This window comes from Schistocerca serialis, chromosome 8, assembly GCF_023864345.2.
Source record: "Schistocerca serialis cubense isolate TAMUIC-IGC-003099 chromosome 8, iqSchSeri2.2, whole genome shotgun sequence".
In the NCBI taxonomy this organism is placed as follows: domain Eukaryota; kingdom Metazoa; phylum Arthropoda; class Insecta; order Orthoptera; family Acrididae; genus Schistocerca; species Schistocerca serialis.
This window is the reverse complement of record NC_064645.1, coordinates 40,651,366-40,670,712: the sequence shown is the minus strand read 5'-3', so window position 1 is coordinate 40,670,712 and position 19,347 is coordinate 40,651,366. Positions and strand designations below refer to the sequence as shown.

General features: G+C 43.9%; 1 protein-coding gene across 1 annotated transcript in view; it reads left to right on the top strand.

Annotated features, from left to right (window-relative positions):
• Positions 1-12,697: 12,697 nt before the first annotated feature.
• LOC126416567 (uncharacterized) overlaps positions 12,698-19,347 on the top strand; it is a 116,397-nt gene continuing 109,747 nt past the window's right edge. Inside the window, exon 1 of the mRNA XM_050084315.1 lies at positions 12,698-12,822. Coding sequence (XP_049940272.1) covers positions 12,698-12,822 — 125 coding nt within the window. The remainder of the gene's footprint in view (positions 12,823-19,347) is intronic.

Below are 19,347 nucleotides of genomic sequence, written 5' to 3'. Positions count from 1 at the left end.
CGTGTTTGGCGACATTGCAGCGAACGCACATTGGAAGCGTGTATTCATCATTGCCATACTGGCATATCACCCGGCATGATGGTATGGGGTGCCATTGGTTACATGTCTCAGTCACCTCTTGTTCGCATTGACAGCACTTTGAACAGTGGACGTTACATTTCAGATGTGTTACAACCCCTAGCTCCACCCTTCATTCGATCCCTGTGAAACCCCACAGTTCAGCAGGGTAATGCATGACTGTATGTTGCAGGTCCTGTACGGGCCTTTCTGGATACAGAAAATGTTTGACTGCTGACCTGGCCAGCACATTCCCCAGATCTCTCACCAATTGAAAACGTCTGGTCAGTGGTGGCCAAGCAACTGGCTCGTCACAATACACCAGTCACTACTCTTGATGAACTGTGGTATTTTGTTGAAATTACATGGGCAGCTGTACATGTATGCGTCAATGCCCAGGCATATTAAGGCCGTTATTATGGCCAGAGGTGGTTGTTCTGGGTACTGATTTCTTAGGAGATATGCATCCAAATTGCGTGAAAATGTAATCGCATGTCCAATGAATACCAGTTTATCATCTGCATTTCTTCTTGGTGTAGCAATTTTAAAGGCCAGTAGTGTAAAAATTATCAGAGAAACAAAAATCGCATACTTTTGTGATACTGATGGCTTGTCTGACCATTTAATAAAAAATTGGCCACAGATTGCTAGATCCGTTTGTGGTGAAATAAACAGTTCATTAAGCAGTGACTGCTTTCTAAAACTCTTGAAAATCTCAAGAGTCATTCTGTTTCTCAAAAAGAGGTGAGCAACATGATGTAAATAATTACTGGCCAATGTACCACTTAGCAGCAGTAACAAATGTAACTGAAAAAGTCATGTGCAGTCATGTGTTAGAACTCCTGAATTAAGGAAACTTAATATCAGGACATAAAAATGGGTTTTGCAAGCACAGATCTGTTAATGAGCCCTTCTGCTCCCTGTGACTAAATTTTCTTTTCTTTCAATCACAGAGAGTCTCCTCTGGGTTGTTCATCGATTTAACCAAAGAATTTGATTTGGTTAATTGCCAGATATTGTTTCAGAAATTAAGCATGTATGGCAACTAAGTATGGTTTGAATCACACTAACAAACAGGATGCAGGTGATTGATGTCTCTACCACTAGCAGAGAAAGGACTTGCTCTAACAAAGCCCTCATTACTTGTGATGTGCAACAAGGCTCTGTTATAAAACCATGAAGCCATGAAACCATGGAGCTCCAACGTCAGGCGCGTAATGGGGCCCCTTAGGGAAATGGCAGCAAGAGAGGGGAAGAAAACCAATGTGCACTCCGTGTGCATACCGGGGGAGACATTCCAGATGTGGAAAGGGTCCTTCCGGATGCCATGAAGGGTACAGGGAGCACCCATCTGCAGGTGGTCGCTCATGTCGGCACCAATGATGTGTGTCGCTATGGATCGGAGGAAATCCTCTCTGGCTTCCGGCGGCTATCTGATTTGGTGAAGACTGCCAGTCTCGCTAGCGGGATGAAAGCAGAGCTCACCATCTGCAGCATCGTCGACAGGACTGACTGCGGACCTTTGGTACAGAGCCGAGTGGAGGGTCTGAATCAGAGGCTGAGACGGTTCTGCGACCGTGTGGGCTGCAGATTCCTCGACTTGCGCCATAGGGTGGTGGGGTTTCGGGTTCCGCTGGATAGGTCAGGAGTCCACTACACGCAACAAGCGGCTACACGGGTAGCAGGGGTTGTGTGGCGTGGGCTGGGCGGTTTTTTAGGTTAGATGGCCTTGGGAAAGTACAGAAAGGGCAACAGCCTCAACGGGTGCGGGGCAAAGTCAGGACATGCGGGGACCAAGCAGCAATCGGTATTGTAATTGTCAACTGTCGAAGCTGCGTTGGTAAAGTACCGGAACTTCAAGCGCTGATAGAAAGCACCGAAGCTGAAATCGTTATAGGTACAGAAAGCTGGCTTAAGCCAGAGATAAATTCTGCCGAAATTTTTACAAAGGTACACACGGTGTTTAGAAAGGATAGATTGCATGCAACCGGTGGTGGAGTGTTCATCGCTGTTAGTAGTAGTTTATCCTGTAGTGAAGTAGAAGTGGATAGTTCCTGTGAATTATTATGGGTGGAGGTTACACTAAACAACCGAACTAGGTTAATAATTGGCTCCTTTTACCGACCTCCCGACTCAGCAGCATTAGTGGCAGAACAACTGAGAGAAAATTTGGAATACATTTCACATAAATTTTCTCAGCATGTTATAGTCTTAGGTGGAGATTTCAATTTACCAGATATAGACTGGGACACTCAGATGTTTAGGACGGGTGGTAGGGACAGAGCATCGAGTGACATTATACTGAGTGCACTATCCGAAAATTACCTCGAGCAATTAAACAGAGAACCGACTCGTGGAGATAACATCTTGGACCTACTGATAACAAACAGACCCGAACTTTTCGAATCTGTATGTACAGAACAGGGAATCAGTGATCATAAGGCCGTTGCAGCATCCCTGAATATGGAAGTTAATAGGAATATAAAAAAAGGGAGGAAGGTTTATCTGTTTAGCAAGAGTAATAGAAGGCAGATTTCAGACTACCTAACAGATCAAAACGAAAATTTCTGTTCCGACACTGACAATGTTGAGTATTTATGGAAAAAGTTCAAGGCAATCGTAAAATGCGTTTTAGACAGGTACGTGCCGAGTAAAACTGTGAGGGACGGGAAAAACCCACCATGGTACAACAACAAAGTTAGGAAACTACTGCGAAAGCAAAGAGAGCTCCACTCCAAGTTTAAACGCAGCCAAAACCTCTCAGACAAACTGAAGCTAAACGATGTCAAAGTTAGCGTAAGGAGGGCTATGCGTGAAGCGTTCATTGAATTCGAAAGTAAAATTCTATGTACCGACTTGACAGAAAATCCTAGGAAGTTCTGGTCTTACGTTAAATCAGTAAGTGGCTCGAAACAGCATATCCAGACACTACGGGATGATGATGGCATTGAAACAGAGGATGACACGCGTAAAGCTGAAATACTAAACACCTTTTTCCAAAGCTGTTTCACAGAGGAAGACCGCACTGCAGTTCCTTCTCTAAATCCTCGCACAAACGAAAAAATGGCTGACATAGAAATAAGTGTCCAAGGAATAGAAAAGCAACTGGAATCACTCAATAGAGGAAAGTCCACTGGACCTGACGGGATACCAATTCGATTCTACACAGAGTACGCGAAAGAACTTGCCCCCCTTCTAACAGCCGTGTACCGCAAGTCTCTAGAGGAACGGAGGGTTCCAAATGATTGGAAAAGAGCACAGATAGTCCCAGTCTTCAAGAAGGGTCGTCGAGCAGATGCGCAAAACTATAGACCTATATCTCTTACGTCGATCTCTTGTAGAATTTTAGAACATGTTTTTTGCTCGCGTATCATGTCATTTCTGGAAACCCAGAATCTACTATGTAGGAATCAACATGGATTCCGGAAACAGCGATCGTGTGAGACCCAACTTGCCTTATTTGTTCATGAGACCCAGAAAATATTAGATACAGGCTCCCAGGTAGATGCTATTTTTCTTGACTTCCGGAAGGCGTTCGATACAGTTCCGCACTGTCGCCTGATAAACAAAGTAAGAGCCTACGGAATATCAGACCAGCTGTGTGGCTGGATTGAAGAGTTTTTAGCAAACAGAACACAGCATGTTGTTATCAATGGAGAGACGTCTACAGACGTTAAAGTAACCTCTGGCGTGCCACAGGGGAGTGTTATGGGACCATTGCTTTTCACAATATATATAAATGACTTAGTAGATAGTGTCGGAAGTTCCATGCGGCTTTTCGCGGATGATGCTGTAGTATACAGAGAAGTTGCTGCATTAGAAAATTGTAGCGAAATACAGGAAGATCTGCAGCGGATAGGCACTTGGTGCAGGGAGTGGCAACTGACCCTTAACATAGACAAATGTAATGTATTGCGAATACATAGAAAGAAGGATCCTTTATTGTATGATTATATGATAGCGGAACAAACACTGGTAGCAGTTACTTCTGTAAAATATCTGGGAGTATGCGTACGGAACGATTTGAAGTGGAATGATCATATAAAACTAATTGTTGGTAAGGCGGGTACCAGGTTGAGATTCATTGGGAGAGTGCTTAGAAAATGTAGTCCATCAACAAAGGAGGTGGCTTACAAAACACTCGTTCGACCTATACTTGAGTATTGCTCATCAGTGTGGGATCCGTACCAGGTCGGGTTGACGGAGGAGATAGAGAAGATCCAAAGAAGAGCGGCGCGTTTCGTCACTGGGTTATTTGGTAACCGTGATAGCGTTACGGAGATGTTTAATAAACTCAAGTGGCAGACTCTGCAAGAGAGGCGCTCTGCATCGCGGTGTAGCTTGCTCGCCAGGTTTCGAGAGGGTGCGTTTCTGGATGAGGTATCGAATATATTGCTTCCCCCTACTTATACTTCCCGAGGAGATCACGAATGTAAAATTAGAGAGATTAGAGCGCGCACGGAGGCTTTCAGACAGTCGTTCTTCCCGCGAACCATACGCGACTGGAACAGGAAAGGGAGGTAATGACAGTGGCACGTAAAGTGCCCTCCGCCACACACCGTTGGGTGGCTTGCGGAGTATCAATGTAGATGTAGATGTAGATGAAATCAATCCTGTAGAAGCAATGAAATTTTTTAAAAATATGGATAGATAACAATTTGAAGTGAAATTTGCTCTAGGCTGAAGTACTGAATAAGCTGAGCAGCCTGTTGTGCATTCAGAATCCTCAGTCAAACATGCAACACAGATACATTACAAAGAGTGTGCTTTGGCTTACTACATTCCATTTTAACATTCCCCATCCCCTTCTGGTGATCATCGCAAAAGACCTTTATAATGCAGAAAAGGCCATTAAAGATAATGAATCAACAACACACTAGATCATCAGCAACACCAATTTCCAAAGACCTGAAAATTTTACCAGTAAGGACGATGCACTTATGCACCTCTTCACCAAAAATAGGATTATATATGATCACTATATGAGAACAGATTAGAACATTCATCTGCTGCCCCAGAGACAAAGTAAGTGTCAAGCAGGTGTCAGGAATACAGGCAATCATCAGTACAATAACCTTTCAATGCCCATAAGAAATAGTGAAGGTCTGTCATTCAGGAAGAAAGTAAAAGAACTACTTGCCATGCACTCTGTTTACTCTACTGATGAGTACATAAAGGCAAATTTACACTAGCTCTCCAAAATTCCTTCCCCAACAAATAACTACATGAGATCATTAATTGTCAAATAACACATTAAATTAATTTATCTATTCTTAATATTGTTTCATATAATGAAATTAATTGCACTCTAAGTCAGTTATGTATAGAAATGAGTCTATATGTTTGTACTAATTGTAGTTTCTTCATTCCCATCATGCACTCTAGCCCATATATATTACTGTTACTTCATATTCTATGCATTCTGTTAATTATGAACTGTCCACTGTGGGTATTTGCCTTTATGATACCTTTTTATTCAATCATACACACAAGCTGCTCCTCTTTCTGATAAGCTTTTTGATTATTTTAATGTCATCATACATTAAGCTTATGCATTTGAAAATATTTAACTTTATTACTATTTGTATTATATATTTTAAAAAACTGAACAATTGCTGTACAGTTACTGTAAACTATGTCCTATATCTTTGTACATTGTACACCAGAAAATGCCAGTGACAATAAATAAATAAATACATAAAGTAAGAAGAATGCAGCCTGTTGCAGAGATACTTAAAGACAGAATTCAAAATATACTGTAGGAAATGAAAGTGCTTTGACACAGATACACAGTAGCACTAAACACTGAAGGACTTACCTTGCTATGTAATGATGATAAACCCTATGGCAATCATTCAAATGGCTCTAAGCACTATGTGACTTAACATCTGAGGTAATCAGTCACCTTGACTTAGAACAACTTCAGACTAACTTAACCTAAGGACATCACACACATCCATACCCGAGGCAGGATTTGAACCTGCAATCATAGCAGCAGTGCAGTACCGGACTGAAGTGCATAGAACTACTTGGTCACAGTTGCTGGCCCTATGACAATGTTAATCACCTTGCAGACAAATTGAATCTTTGTAAATGCAGAGGCCATGGTGGTCAAATACTGATAGTACCAGAGTGGATTATTGAATGAATTATAACAAATAGTGATACAGTGCCAAAGGTGAATATAGATTTAGAAAGCTATTTTGCTTACCAAGTTCAGCAGTTAAATGATTTAACTGTAACAGGACATAAGCTTGAGAGCTAGGAAATAAAATCTTTTATCAATAAATGGCTATTTTTAATGTCCTTTCACGGAGTTGTATCTCCAATTGGAGCTATGTAGGTTCAAGAGTAGGGATTGTAGTTTCATTTTTGTTTATCTGTTGACACTGATAATGTTGTGAACACTTTTTTTCATTTCTTGTTTGTTTGGTTGTTTGTTTCATTTCATGGCACAAAAAACAAGTGTGGTCATATGCGCCCAAGTTAAAACTGTAGAACACAAACAGAGACAAGGGAATAGACTGTGTCAGTCCCAATGGACAATAGGAGGCACCTAAAAAAGGCACATGGTGAAAGCGCTAAAAAACAGCATACAGAAATGGAGGTCCAAAACTAAAAATTAATTGGCCTTCACCATATTGCTTTGGTGGATAATAAGTAAAATGCAGTCAACTGCCTGCACGGTATTCACTAAAACGGCTGATAAATGAGACGGCAAGCCCAAACTGGAATGTAAATTGGTAAAACAAAGGGCTTTTCAGCAGGAAGTGGTGGAAAATTAAAATCTGGGTGCAATGCGTATAAAACGGTGGGGCAGCACCACTGAAAAAATGATGATGGCTAAAAAGGCAGTGTCCAACACGCAGCCGAGTTAAAATAATCTCCTCCCAGCAGGAGAGCTGAGAGGAGGTTGTCCAAGGTGCTGGGAGAGGCTTAAAAAGCCAAAGCCTATTCCCATGAAGGGAGGACCATTAGTGATGCCAAATGGACACCACCTCCAGACAGATGGCAAGGCAGATATCACCAGAGGGAATAGTAGTACTTGTGGGCTGAGGTACAAGGACTGCAGCCTTGGCAGCAGTGTCAGCAGCCTCATTTCCTGGCAGACCGACATGACCAGTGACCCACAGAAACTTGACATTGGCTCCACCAAGAGTGAGCAAGTGACAGTTTTCCTGGGCCCACTGCACTTAGGAATGAGCAGTGTACAACACACAGAGATTTTGGAGGGCGATGAGTGAGTCTGAGCAGAGGACACAATTGGGAAGACTGTGTCACTGGATATACTCCGTGGCCTGATACAAGGCAAAAAACTTGACTGTAAATACTGAGGAGTGTGCCGGAACCCAATATCGAAAGACACCGGTGCAATGGCGAAGGCACACCCAACCCCATGGTCTGTCCGAGAGCCATCGGTGTATACAAAGCTACTATCATAATCTTCCATGCAGAATTTGGGAAACTGAATGTGACAGACCGAGGCTGGAGTAGTGTCCTTAGGAAGTGAATGAAGGCCAAGGTTAACATGGGCCACTTTACGAAGCCAAGGTGGTGAAGGATTCACACCCACAGGGAAAGCTTCAGGTAGCATGAAGTTAAGCCGCCGTAGCATGTGGCAAAAGTGGATGCCAGGAGGTAACAGGGAAGAGGGACAAGCCCAATACTGTTGATCTAAGGAATGATCAAAGAAGGAGGCATAGGAAGGGTGGCCACGCATGGCAGACAAATGGCATGCATACCTGCTGAGGAGAAAGTCACGGAAGTAGGACAGTGGTAGTTCAGCAGCTTCAAAATACAGACTCTGAACCGCACTGGTGTAAAAAGCACCCATGGCCAAATGGATGCCACAATGGTGGATAGTGATGAGGTGGCATAAAAGGGATGGGCATGCAGATGTATAAACAAAGCACCCACAGTTGAGTTTCGCACTGACAAGGGACCGGTACAAACAGAGGAGGGTAGTTCGATCGGCACCCCAAGAATTACCACTGAGGATATGGAGGACTGAGGGACTGCATACAGTGGGCTGCCAGGTAAGAGACATGGGGGACCAAGAGTGTTTCCTATTGAGCATGAGCCACAGGAATTTCGTAGTCTGAAGGAATGGAAGGGCAACAGGCCCAAGATGTAGAGATGCTAGGAGAAACCATTTGTGCCACCAGGAATCCATAAAGACGGTTTTGTCAGTAGAAAAGTGAAAGCCACTGGCAATGCTCCATGAGTAAAGACAATTAAGACAGCACTGAAGACACCACTCAGTGAGACAGGTCCGCGGAGAACTGCAATAGATGGCAAAATCATCGACAAGCAAGGAGCCGGAGATGCCAGGTGGGAGACAGGCCATTATAGGGGTCATGGCGATAGCAAAGAGGATGACACTCAGGATGGAACCCTGAGGCACACCATTTCCTGAATGAATGTGTCCGACAAGGCAGAATCTACACACACCATAAAAACTCAGTCTTGTAAAAATGGCCAAAGAAAACAGGGCAGGCACCCACAGAAGCCCCACGTGTGAAGAGTACCGAGGATACCAGTCCTCTAGCAGGTATCGTAGGATTTCTCCAAATCAAAAAATGTGGCCAGTCTGGGATTTTTGCAGAAAACCATTCGTGACATGGTTGGATGAGGTAACAAGATGGTCAACTGCAAAATGCCATACGTGAAATCTACACTGTGCATTTGTGAGTAAATGTTGCGATTCTAGTTACCTCACCAGCTGGGCATGAATCATACCTTCTAACACCTTGCAAATGGAGCTGGTAAGAGAGATGGGGTGGTAGCTAGAAGGAAGGTTTCTGTCCTTACGGGGATTAGGTATGGGTATGATAGTGTCTTCACACCAGCATCCAGGAAATCTGCCCCCAGCCCAGATGCGGTTGTATGTGTTAAGCACAAAGTGCTTGCCTGCAAGAGAGAGGTGATGCAACACTTGAAAGTGGATAGCGTTTGGCCCTGGGGTGGAGGACCGGGATGAGCTGAGAGCACGATCCAGCTACCTCAAGGCATTACAGCACTCACGATTTGGAGAAGAGAAGGGTATTGTCCAAGCCTATGATGACATCGGCACCTACTGTCAGACTGGAAATGGGGGAATGGATCTTGGTTCCAGAGAGCAATCAGAGGCTGGCCCACATGATAGAGGAAGGTGTGGAACTGTTAAAAGAACTAGTGAATGAAACCAAACTAGCTCTTTTGCTATCCTGAAGACCTTGACGACACTTTGCATGCAACCGTTTATAGCAAATGCATTTTCCAGCATAGGGTGGTGGTTAAAAATGCAGAGTGCACATCTCTATGAGCAAATTGCATTGACAGGCAGAAGAGGTTGAGTTGGTTAAGAAGATCTGATGAGTTCTGTGAGAACCCCAAAGGGGATGATCCACATTAAAGTCACCAAGTAACAGAAATGGGTGAGGTACCTGTCCAATAATCTGAAGGAAGTCTGCCCTGATGACATCAAAGGATGGAGGTACATAAATGGTGCACAGGGAGAAAATCGGGTGGGGCAGGAAAAGGCAAATGGCAACAGCTTTAAGACTGGTGGTCAGGGAGATAGGTTGACTGTGAACGTAATCCCACAGGAGCAACATGCCACCCCCATGAAATGGGGGTCAAAATGGATTGGTAAGTAATGTGGAAGCTCAAAGCAGTCCTGAAGGTGCAATTTTGTTTCCTGAAGGCAGAGTACAAGGGGATGCTGCAATGCCAGAAGCAGCCCTAACTCCTCTTTGTGGAACTGAAGGCTGCAAGCTTTCCATTGGAGGACAGTCGTGAGGAGGAAGAGATGTAGGGGTGTCAACTCGATGGCCACTGAGGGACAACCAGTGGAGAGTCGCTATTCCGGGGCATGGAAGCAGAAGGATCCTTCTCCATGGGGACCACAGAAGCATCAGCATGCTTGTGTGGTCAGTCTGTGGAGTCCAACGCCAAGAAAACAGTCTGTGGTGCACACCGGAGAGACAGAGGCCGCCCAGGCTAAGTGACCACGTGGCAACACTGTCAAGCAGGATCGTTGAGTGGGCAAAGGAGAAGACTGTTTGCCATTAGCAGAATTCTTCAAGCCTTTCAGGTTAGAGGAAGACTTGGGTAATGTTTGGCTGCAGGGATGGAGGAAGGCTTCTGAGGAGAACTCCTGTCTTTTCCTGCCTGCTGGTTGTGTAGAGGGTAGCTTCGGCCCCTTAGGTGAGACTTTAAAGGTTTGTTGCTCAGCGGGACGGAGGAAGGGGGGGGGGGGGGGGGGGGGGGACGGCAATGCTACCTTGACACTGGGCCACTTCACAACCTCAAAGACAAATTTGAGGTCACAAGTTTGCACGACCATGTCCTCCATGGAGTGAGGGGTAACAAGAACGGAACTATTGGTGCCAGACGAGAGAACACAGGGTTTGCGACCAGCCAGTAACTTGCAAGCTACTGGGTAAGGAGCTTTTTCCTTTATCCAAATCTCCTCAACAGCCCACTTATCTAGATAAATGAGACAATCCCAGGAGGAGGCAGCATGGACACCATTGCAGTTGATACAGTGGGGAGGAGGAGGCAAGCATTGGCCCTCATGAGCATCCCTGCCACAGGTTACACATTTGGCCGGGTGTTGACAAGATGTTAGAGTATGGCTGAAATGATGACACTTGTAGCAGTGCATTAGATTTGGAATGTGCAGCTGGACTGTGAAGATTTCATAGCTTGTTTTAATCTTGGACAGCAGCACCAACCTATCAGAGGTGAGGAAAAGAGAGCTGGTGGGCTCCAAGGATGAATCGACCTTTTTCATTACATGATGGATGGCAATTACACCCTGACCAGAGAGGTAGGATTGTATTTCAGCCTTGGTTAGACTGTCAAGCAGCCTGGTGTAAGTGACACCATGGGAAGAATTAAAAGTTCTATGTGCCTTGACACGAACAGGGTAGTCATGGAGAGCGACGCAGCAAGCAGTTGTCGTGCTTGAGAATCAGAAGCAATCTCCAAAAGCAAAGTGCAATTCCATAAATGAGATCAGCATTTCACAGGGCCAGCAATTGCAGTAACACCCTTCTGAATAATAAATGGATTGACCGTGGTAAAGGACCAACCATCTTCAGTACATGATACCACAAGGAAACGCAGTGCAGCAGGAAGTGTCTGTGGATCAGTAGCCTAATTACATTTACATTTTGTCATCATCAGTGGAGAGGATGCGTTACTCATCATGATGAAATCCTCCACAGTTGCCAGTGTCTTCAATGGTGCGCTCCTTCCAAATGGGGGCCCCACTCACAAGGGGGCACACCCTCCTTAGGTGATTGTTCACACTTCAGGTCACATGTACCAAACAAGAGATGGAGGGACCAGTTGGCAAGTTGGAAAGATTACAGCTGAGACAGTCACTCCTCCCTGGACTTGGACTGTACCGGGGGGTATGTTTGAACCCTACCTGTTGACTCGGGGCTGGGAATTACGCGTTACCCAGTCATCTTTTATGTGTCAGACCCGTGGGCCGTCAGAGGTGCACAGGGAGGAAGAAGGAAAAAAGAGTGTCATCAAACACTGAAGCTGAGGAATAAGAGGAGAATGGAAACAAAGAAAGGAAAAGGGAACCAAAAAGAAAGTCAAGACTGTTCACAGGTCAGTGACAGAATGGAGAACATTCCCAATAATACCCCAGACTTGTTCCCCAATGGAGGGGAAAAAGAACAGGAAGAGGATGGACATACAGCATGGAAGGGAAAAAGTGCTACAAAGGATGGGGCCCCATGGTAGCCAAGCACTCACCTGCCAGCAAGTGGCAAGCACCCTGGGTTTTTTTTGTTTTTGTGTAGAGCTGCAGGCTATAAATTATGTGGAGAGGTACAATAGTGAATCACTATCCTAAAAGAAAAATAATGAGATATAAACCTTCTGGAGAACATTTCAGAGAGAATAAGGAAAAAGTGTTTGGAAGAATTTCCATCAGATATGAGGTAAGTAGCAGTGATGTAACATCTGAAATAAATCATAGTCAAGGCAATATATAGAGGAAGTATAGAGAAGTAAACCACTTTTGTTGATGTCAAGAACAGGCAAGAGTTGAAAAGAAGTGGTAAAGTGGTTTTAAAAGACTTGAGTGTATTCATATTGTAATCACAATAAGCCTGTACTGTATACAGGTACTGTGTGTTATTCTTGATAAGAGAATGTTAAATTTTTGGAGATTTATGTATTGAAGATGATTACATGTAAATCAGCATAAAGAATTATTTTTTGCCTTTTGTAATATGTTAATGTATTGAATGACTATGATTAAATGAAAAAGATGAATTCATTATGCATACTGGTAAATTTATGTGGTGAAAGATTTAGGGTCTCTTGAAAGAGATGAATTAAATGTGTAGAGAGGTTAATCTCCATATTGATCAATTTATAGAGCAATTACAAATTAGTTATGTAAAGAAGATAAATGTGTGTGTGTGTGTGTGTGTGTGTGTGTGTGTGTGTGTGTGTGTGTGTGTGTGTGTGAAGAAAATTGCAAATGAAGAAAATGAACTCAAGAGGAACATAACTGCATAAAAGTTGCAGAAAAAAAATTTTTTGAAGTCCAGGGACAGACTACAATACTTTCCCTGAAGGAGCAAGTATTGTAAATGATTTACATTACGTATCTTGATTAGTTTCAAAGATGACTGCACAATGTGTACATGCAGAAGTGAAACTTTATGTCAACCAGGATGCTGAGAAGCTGATCTTCGGCTTGGGACAGAATGACTACAAAGCAGGAAACAGTGAAGCTGGGATGGAAAAAGTGTAGGTGACATGGGCAGCATGCAATCCATGGGTGTCACATTTGGGAGCCAATACAAACAGCGCAACAGACATTGTGAGGTATTCCAATGACGGATTGCCTCAGACACAGGAACTGCTATGCTCTGCTTCTGGGGTGGGGCTTACTTCCTCACAGCACTTACATGCGCGGGGTTGGAACAGGATTGTTCAATATTAAAGATGTTTAAGTAATGGGAATTTTTGTTTTTATTACAGAGTACTTATTTATTCATCAATTTCAAATTTGTCGCTTTCAAAGTAATTCCCTCAGTTATAATACATTTGTCCCAGTGCTGAATACAATCTTCAAAACTACTTACAGAATTCAATTTCCATTGTGTTGTTCAGCTGTTTCAGCAATTCTGTTCTGTTTTTACCTTATAGTGGCAAAACAATGTCCTTACACAGTTCTCCTCAGCCTCAGGAATAGAAAAATGTTGCAGGGGCTATGTCTGGAAAATACCCTGCCTGAGTCAACATAACAGATTTGTTTCTTCTTGGCACAAAATTGTGAACAGGTATCGAGGTGTGAGTGGGAAAATTGTCATGATGCAATTTCCATGAGTAGTTTTGCCACAGTTCTGGTCATTTTCTGTGGATTGCTTCACACAAATGGGGCTTAACTTTTGAATAGTATTCCTTACTGACAGTAAGACCATGAGGCAGGAACGTATGATACAATATTCCATTTTAATCTAAGAATAGAATGGAGGAAACCTTCACATGAGATCAAATTTTTAGAATATTTTTCAGTCTTGGCTCTTCAGGTAGTTTTCTTTGGGACAACTGCACCTCAATTCCTGTTTCATCATCCATTATACCCTTGTTTGGACGTTCTGAATCATTGCTACTATATTCAGCAATTACTGAGCAATGTTACACAATGTCTTCTTTGGTCAAAATTAAACAACTTCACAGATAAACTTAGTCAATACAGGTTTCTTGCCTAACACATTCAAAAAATTGCTTGGAATTAGCCAAAGGATATGCCAAGATCATCAGCAACCTCTCCAATTTTCCAGAACCATTTTGTTTGCTTCTTTCACATTGTCATCAGTTATTGGTGTGGTTGGGCATCCAGGGTGGTCATTGTCCTCAGTACCTTCAAGCCTCTTTGAAATGTATACACTACTTTTAAATTCTTTTCCCTTTCATAGTAGATTTGTCAAAACCCACAGCCAACATTTTGACTATGGTGTTGTAATTCATTCTGTTTTAAAACAAATTTTAATGCAAATTCATCTATCCATCTTTCATTGAGTACTAGAAAATATGAATCACTTTTGCAACTGCTAACAAGAAACTAAATATTCAAGACAGATGAAAATTCAAACAACCATCATGAACTATGTGTACCAACATGATCAAAGATGAAAATACAATGTATAAAGCCTACAAAACTAAAAAATTCCCACTATTTGATCACACTTTATAGAAACTCAGTGTGTTACTACCTCACTGGATTAATCCCAGTTTCTTATCATACAAAGATGTCTGGAATCAGATTTTTGTCAAAATTCCCTTGTCATTATTCACTAACTTTCCTAGCTGGAAACCATCCAACTTATAATTATAGACACCAATGCTACAAATTGGAAAAGCCCACTACACAAATGCAGATTAACATTAGCCAGCTCTGATCTTGATGTGCTTGCTGGGTGCTACAGAAAACAAATACCTGTTTATCTTCCTACTTATTCAGATTTCCTAATTTCCCATCTGTAAATTTTTTTTAATTCCCAGACATCATTACATGAATGAGAAAATGAATAGTAAGATTAAGAAAAATTAACAAATAAAAAATTAAACATTAGAAAGACAGCAAAGACCAAATGCAAACATTTCGAAAAAATACAGCTGCTTGATGATATATGTAATTATTGAAATACTTACGATTATGAACATCATGCAGTTCATCAATCAGCTGGCAGGTGCTGCCACCACTGAGCCTAACCTGACTGCAGCTCTGAACCCCTCTTGATGTCACAGCTTCACTCAGGTATTTCATTTTATTTCGGCCAACGTATCTAATGAACATATCAAAGAGAATTAGATGTGTGCATTACTTTACTGTAAATGACATGCAAGAAAAGAAAATAATAAGGAAATTTAAGTACAAAATACTTTACAGAAACAAACTAATGTCTTATGCACCCATGTTATAACCTTAGATCACTGATAACCAAAAGAACCTTAAATTTAGTAAGCTAAGCCCAACTGACAGAATTGAAGTGAGCTAGAATGAGGACTGCTTCAAGGAGAGAAGTTTATAAAATACATAGCACAGGCAGCAGAGGACCCAAACAAAAGATTAAATGTCCTTCTCCATAATGCTATGATGGATAAAATGTAAAACACAGTCGACAGACCATGCATTGTTCACTAAAATGGCCGGTAGCTCTGAAGGCAAAATTACACATAACATAAGCATTTATAAAGAGGGCATTCGGTCAGGAAATGGTAACTGCCGGAGGTTGACAACAATGAGCACAATGACTTATCAAAAAGCAATGGCTAAAGGATCGTTCCGTGTAGAGTGGTCTAAGGCTCCTTGCTTAACTATTTCAGATTTTGCTGATATTTTGTATGTAGAGTACCACATGCCTCAAGCAGACTTTGGTTAAGTTTTTGATTCTCCAGTGGAATACGTGCCAAGATAAAGTTGTTTTCTTGACACTGTACACTGACCACATACAGAATGACACAGATTTCTCCAACATTGAGGACCTAACATTTCTCTCAGGTTCCTTTCTTTTTAATTTGAAAATTAGTTAGCTCATACAACTTCTGTGCTGCATTTAATGGTAATAATAATTATTATTTCAATGTTCACCAGAAGTAGATAAACTGTATCAAAGTTGTCCTAAAAAATTGGCAATCTAAAATATTGATAGTTCAAAGTTGCATGTAACTAATTAAATAATTCAGTAATAGATGTCAAATTTTGTGGACAGTATCTCAGAATGTTATTCTTTTATAATTTATCATTTGATATTGCTAGCTCTTTCTGTTACTTTACAAATGTAGTGTGAGGTTTGCAATTTTTGTAAAAAGGCTAAAAATTGTTATTTTCAATCCCATGTTGCAAAAAGTGTCTTCTAAAAACATTCTAGATCCCTTCTCATCAGATAGAGAATGTTTTTAATCTCCTATAAGAGTTAATTTGATAGACAAACACTGACATACCGTTCCCTAAGGATAGATGACCTTAGGATGGATAGGATGTGTGACGGCTGTGTACGGACGCAGGAGGAGCTGGCCACTGTTCACGAACAGCTGAGCATGTTGATGGCCACGGTCAGCCGTCTTCAGGCTGCTGCCTCCGATTGCAGCGGCAGTGGGGAGTCTAGTGCAACGCATGGTACACCCCAGGTGTTACGTGCTACACCCAATGCCCCTGCTGTCAAGACATTTTCGCAGGTATGGGGTGCAGTTGGGCTACCCTCTCCCCAAGGGGAGTGGCGGGTTCAGCGGCGTTCGCGGCGCACGAGGAAGAGGGTAAATGTGGAGGCAGGCTGTGTGGTATCGCCCGCTCTGCCTGTGAGCAGACATGTGGCTGCTCTTTAAGCAAGGTCCGAGCAGGCACACAGGGGAGGGGTTTATTAGTTATTGGGAGCTCCAATGTTAGGTGGGTGATGGAGCCCCTTAGGAAAATAGTGGAAAGGTTGGGGAAGATGGCCAGTGTTCACTCTGTCTGCTTGCCGGGGAGTTTCATCCGAGATGTGGAGGAGGCCCTGCCAGCGGCGATAGAGAGCACTGGGCGCACCCCACTGCAAATTGTTGCTCATGTTGGCACCAATGACTCCTGCCGTCTGGGTTCAGAGGTCATCCTCAGTTCATACAGGCAGTTGGCGGAATTGGTGAAGGTGGAAAGCCTCGCTCGCGGGGTGGAATCAGAGCTAACTATTTGTAGTATCATTCCCAGAACCGATTGTGGTCCTCTGGTTTGGAGCCGTGTGGAAGGCTTAAACAAGAGGCTCAGACGATTCTGCGGAGATCAGGGGTGCAAATTTCTCGACCTCCGCTATCGGGTGGAGAAATGTAGGGTCCCCCGGAATAGGTCAGGCGTGCGCTGGAAGCGGCTACAAGGGTAGCGGAGTACGTGTGGGTGCACATGGAGGTTTTTTAGGTTCGAGAATTCCCTCCCTAGGCCCGACAAGATGCCTCCTGAGACGCGGCAAGGTAGGAGTAGGCAAAATGCAACAGGGAGTAACGATATTAATGTGCTAATAGTAAACTGCAGGAGCATCTATAGAAAGCTCCCAGAACTGCTCTCATTAATAAATGGTCACAACACCCATATAGCACTAGGCACAGGGAGTTGGCTGAAACCAGAGTAAACAGTAATGAAATCCTAAACTCAGATTGGAATGAAACTTCCGGGCAGATTAAAACTGTGTGCCCAACCGAGACTCGAACTCGGGACCTTTGCCTTTCGCGGGCAAGTGCTCTACCAACTGAGCTACCGAAGCACGACTCACGCCAGGTACTCACAGCTTTACTTCTGCCAGTACCTCGTCTCCTACCTTCCAAACTTTACAGAAGCTCTCCTGCGAACCTTGCAGAACTAGCACTCCTGAAAGAAAGGATATTGCGGAGACATGGCTTAGCCACAGCCTGGGGGATGTTTCCAGAATGAGATTTTCACTCTGCAGTGGAGTGTGCGCTGATATGAAACTTCCTGGCAGATTAAAACTGTGTGCCCGACCGAGACTCGAAATCGGGACCTTTCCCTTTCGCGGGCAAGTGCTCTACCAACTGAGCTACCGAAGCAAGACTCACGCCCGGTACTCACAGCTTTACTTCTGCCAGTACCTCGTCTCCTACCTTCCAAACTTTACAGAAGCTCTCCTGCGAACCTTGCAGAACTAGCACTCCTGAAAGAAAGGATATTGTGGAGACATGGCTTAGCCACAGCCTGGGGGATGTTTCCAGAATGAGATTTTCACTCTGCAGCGGAGTGTGCGCTGATATGAAACTTCCTGGCAGATTAAAACTGTGTGCCCGACCGAGACTCGAAATCGGGACCTTTGCCGTTCGCGGGCAAGTGCTCTACCAACTGAGCTACCGAAGCACGACTCACGCCTGGTACTCACAGCTTTACTTCTGCCAGTACCTCGTCTCCTACCTTCCAAACTTTACAGAAGCTCTCCTGCGAAACTTGCAGAACTAGCACTCCTGAAAGAAAGGATATTGCGGAGACATGGCTTAGCCACAGCCTGGAGGATGTTTCCAGAATGAGATTTTCACTCTGCAGCGGAGTGTGCGCTGATATGAAACTTCCTGGCAGATTAAAACTGTGTGCCCGACCGAGACTCGAAGTCGGGACCTTTGCCTTTCGCGGGCAAGTGCTCTACCAACTGAGCTACCGAAGCACGACTCACGCCCGGTACTCACAGCTTTACTTCTGCCAGTACCTCGTCTCCTACCTTCCAAACTTTACAGAAGCTCTCCTGCGAACCTTGCAGAACTAGCACTCCTGAAAGAAAGGATATTGCGGAGACATGGCTTAGCCACAGCCTGGGGGATGTTTCCAGAATGAGATTTTCACTCTGCAGCGGAGTGTGCGCTGATATGAAACATCCTGGCAGATTAAAACTGTGTGCCCGACCGAGACTCGAACTCGGGACATTTGCCTTTCGCGGGCAAGTGCTCTACCAACTGAGCTACCGAAGCACGACTCACGCCTGGTATTCACAGCTTTACTTCTGCCAGTACCTCGTCTCCTACCTTCCAAACTTTACAGAAGCTCTCCTGCAAACCTTGCAGAACTAGCACTCCTGAAAGAAAGGATATTGCGGAGACATGGCTTAGCCACAGCCTGGGGGATGTTTCCAGAATGAGATTTTCACTCTGCAGCGGAGTGTGCGCTGATATGAAACTTCCTGGCAGATTAAAACTGTGTGCCCGACTGAGACTCGAACTCGGGACCTTTGCCTTTCGCGGGCAAGAGCTCTACCAACTGAGCTACCGAAACATGACTCACGCCCGGTACTCACAGCTTTACTTCTGCCAGTACCTCGTCTCCTACCTTCCAAACTTTACAGAAGCTCTCCTGCGAACCTTGCAGAACCAGCACTCCTGAAAGAAAGGATATTGCGGAGACATGGCTTAGCCACAGCCTGGAGGATGTTTCCAGAATGAGATTTTCACTCTGCAGCGGAGTGTGTGCTGATATGAAACTTCCTGGCAGATTAAAACTGTGTGCCCGACCGAGACTCGAACTCGGGACCTTTGCCTTTCGCGGGCAAGTGCTCTACCAACTGAGCTACCGAAGCACGACTCACGCCCGGTACTCACAGCTTTACTTCTGCCAGTACCTCGTCTCCTACCTTCCAAACTTTACAGAAGCTCTCCTGCGAACCTTGCAGAACTAGCACTCCTGAAAGAAAGGATATTGCGGAGACATGGCTTAGCCACAGCCTGGGGGATGTTTCCAGAATGAGATTTTCACTCTGCAGCGGAGTGTGCGCTGATATGAAACTTCCTGGCAGATTAAAACTGTGT